This window comes from Mandrillus leucophaeus, unplaced genomic scaffold (assembly GCF_000951045.1).
Source record: "Mandrillus leucophaeus isolate KB7577 unplaced genomic scaffold, Mleu.le_1.0 Scaffold88, whole genome shotgun sequence".
Lineage (NCBI taxonomy): Eukaryota > Metazoa > Chordata > Mammalia > Primates > Cercopithecidae > Mandrillus > Mandrillus leucophaeus.
Window position 1 is genome coordinate 6,608,174 of NW_012109585.1, and position 1,587 is coordinate 6,609,760.

A 1,587-nucleotide genomic window follows, 5' to 3' on the forward strand; every position below is an offset into this window, starting at 1 on the left:
TTTGAGACCAGCCTGGCCAACATGGTGAAACCCTGTCTCTACTAAAAAAATTAAAAAATAAAAAAAATAGCCAGGCGTGGTGGCAGGCACCTATAATCCCAGCTACTCGGGAGGCTGACACAGGAGAATCACTTGAACCCGGGAGGTGGAGGTTGCAGTGAGCCTAGATCATGACACTGTACTCCAGCCTGGGCCACAAAGAGCGAAACTCTGTCTCAAAAAAAAATTATATATATATAAGCTGGGTGTGGTGGTGTGTGCCTATAATCTCAGCTACTTGGGAGGCTGAGGCAGGAGAATTGCTGAGAGGTGGAGTTTGCAGTGAGCACAGATCGCACCACTGCCCTCCAGCCTGAGGAACAGAGTGAGATTCCATCTCAAAAAAAAGGAAAAGAAAAGCTGAATATACAACTTTAAATGCATATGATAGGCAAAATTGGCACATAGCAGACCCTCAATAAATATTTGTTGCTTGGATTGAGTCCAGAGAGGGGAAAAGGGAAGACTCAAGACTGAAGAAGAGACATAAAAAGGAGCCAGGTTAGAAGTGTTCCAGCCTGTTGTAGTAAGGTCTAGTGAGGTAGGACAGGTAAGGTCTCTGCTGATATTGGTGGAAGTGCAACTGGATACTTTGGATTTGGTAAATAGGAGGAGAGGAAATAAAGTTAGTATACATGGAAGATCTTTTAAGAAATTTGCCTGTGGGCAAGAAGAGATATAGGGGCTGCAGCAGGAGGTGGATATGAGGTACCAGGAAACTTTTTGATGAGAGAGGCTTGAGAATGTTTAAAATGCTGATAGGAAAGTTGCAGTAAACAGGTACACTAAGAGCTGAGACTTCGCTACTGTACAATTTTTTCATATAACCAAAAACCACTTGTACCCCTAAAGCTATTGAAATTTAAAAAAAGAAAAAAGAAAAAATTGTAGTAGAAAAATAGCTTGAAAATGTGGAGAGTGGAAATGGTAGGATAATGAATGAAGAATTATAATCACATGCAACTTTCCCTACTAACTGAAAAGAAAATATTTTATATATATTTTATTTGCTTCTCTGAAACCTGGAGCTCTTAAGATAAGGATGTTTTTATTATTCAACATACATTCATTTTTCTTGTTTAATTGTTGACAAAGGTGCAGTCATTAAAATCGGGGTTTTTAAAATATTGTTTTGTCAAATTTGAATTCTCTTGTCCTTTGGACTCATAGTTAATGACAGATGAAATAAGTAGAATACTAAACTATGTTTTTATTTATAGATAATGCAGCTTGTGAGATTTTACTTGCTGAGAAAACTTGCCCTTCAATCCCTGAAAAAACAAAGAAAAAAGCAAGTATTGAAGCAGAATAACTGCATAAATCATAATAAATTTCATTAATAAATAATTTACTTTTAACTAACAGTTTAAATTTACTTTTTTCTTTTTTTAAAGAAATGGGGTCTTGGCCGGGCATGGTGGCTCATGCCTGTAATCCCAGCACTTTGGTAGGCCGAGGCGGGAGGATCACGAGGTCAGGAGATCGAGACCATCCTGGCTAACATGGTGAAACCCCGTCTCTACTAAAAATACAAAAAATTAGCTGGGC

At 38.2% G+C, this 1,587-nt stretch overlaps 1 protein-coding gene across 1 annotated transcript in view; it reads left to right on the top strand.

Annotated features, from left to right (window-relative positions):
* Positions 1-1,403, top strand: part of MEIKIN (meiotic kinetochore factor) — a 77,767-nt gene extending 76,364 nt beyond the window's left edge. The window contains exon 9 of the mRNA XM_011969285.1: positions 1,260-1,403. Coding sequence (XP_011824675.1) covers positions 1,260-1,351 — 92 coding nt within the window. The 3' untranslated portion in view covers positions 1,352-1,403. The remainder of the gene's footprint in view (positions 1-1,259) is intronic.
* The last annotated feature ends 184 nt before the right edge of the window (positions 1,404-1,587 follow it).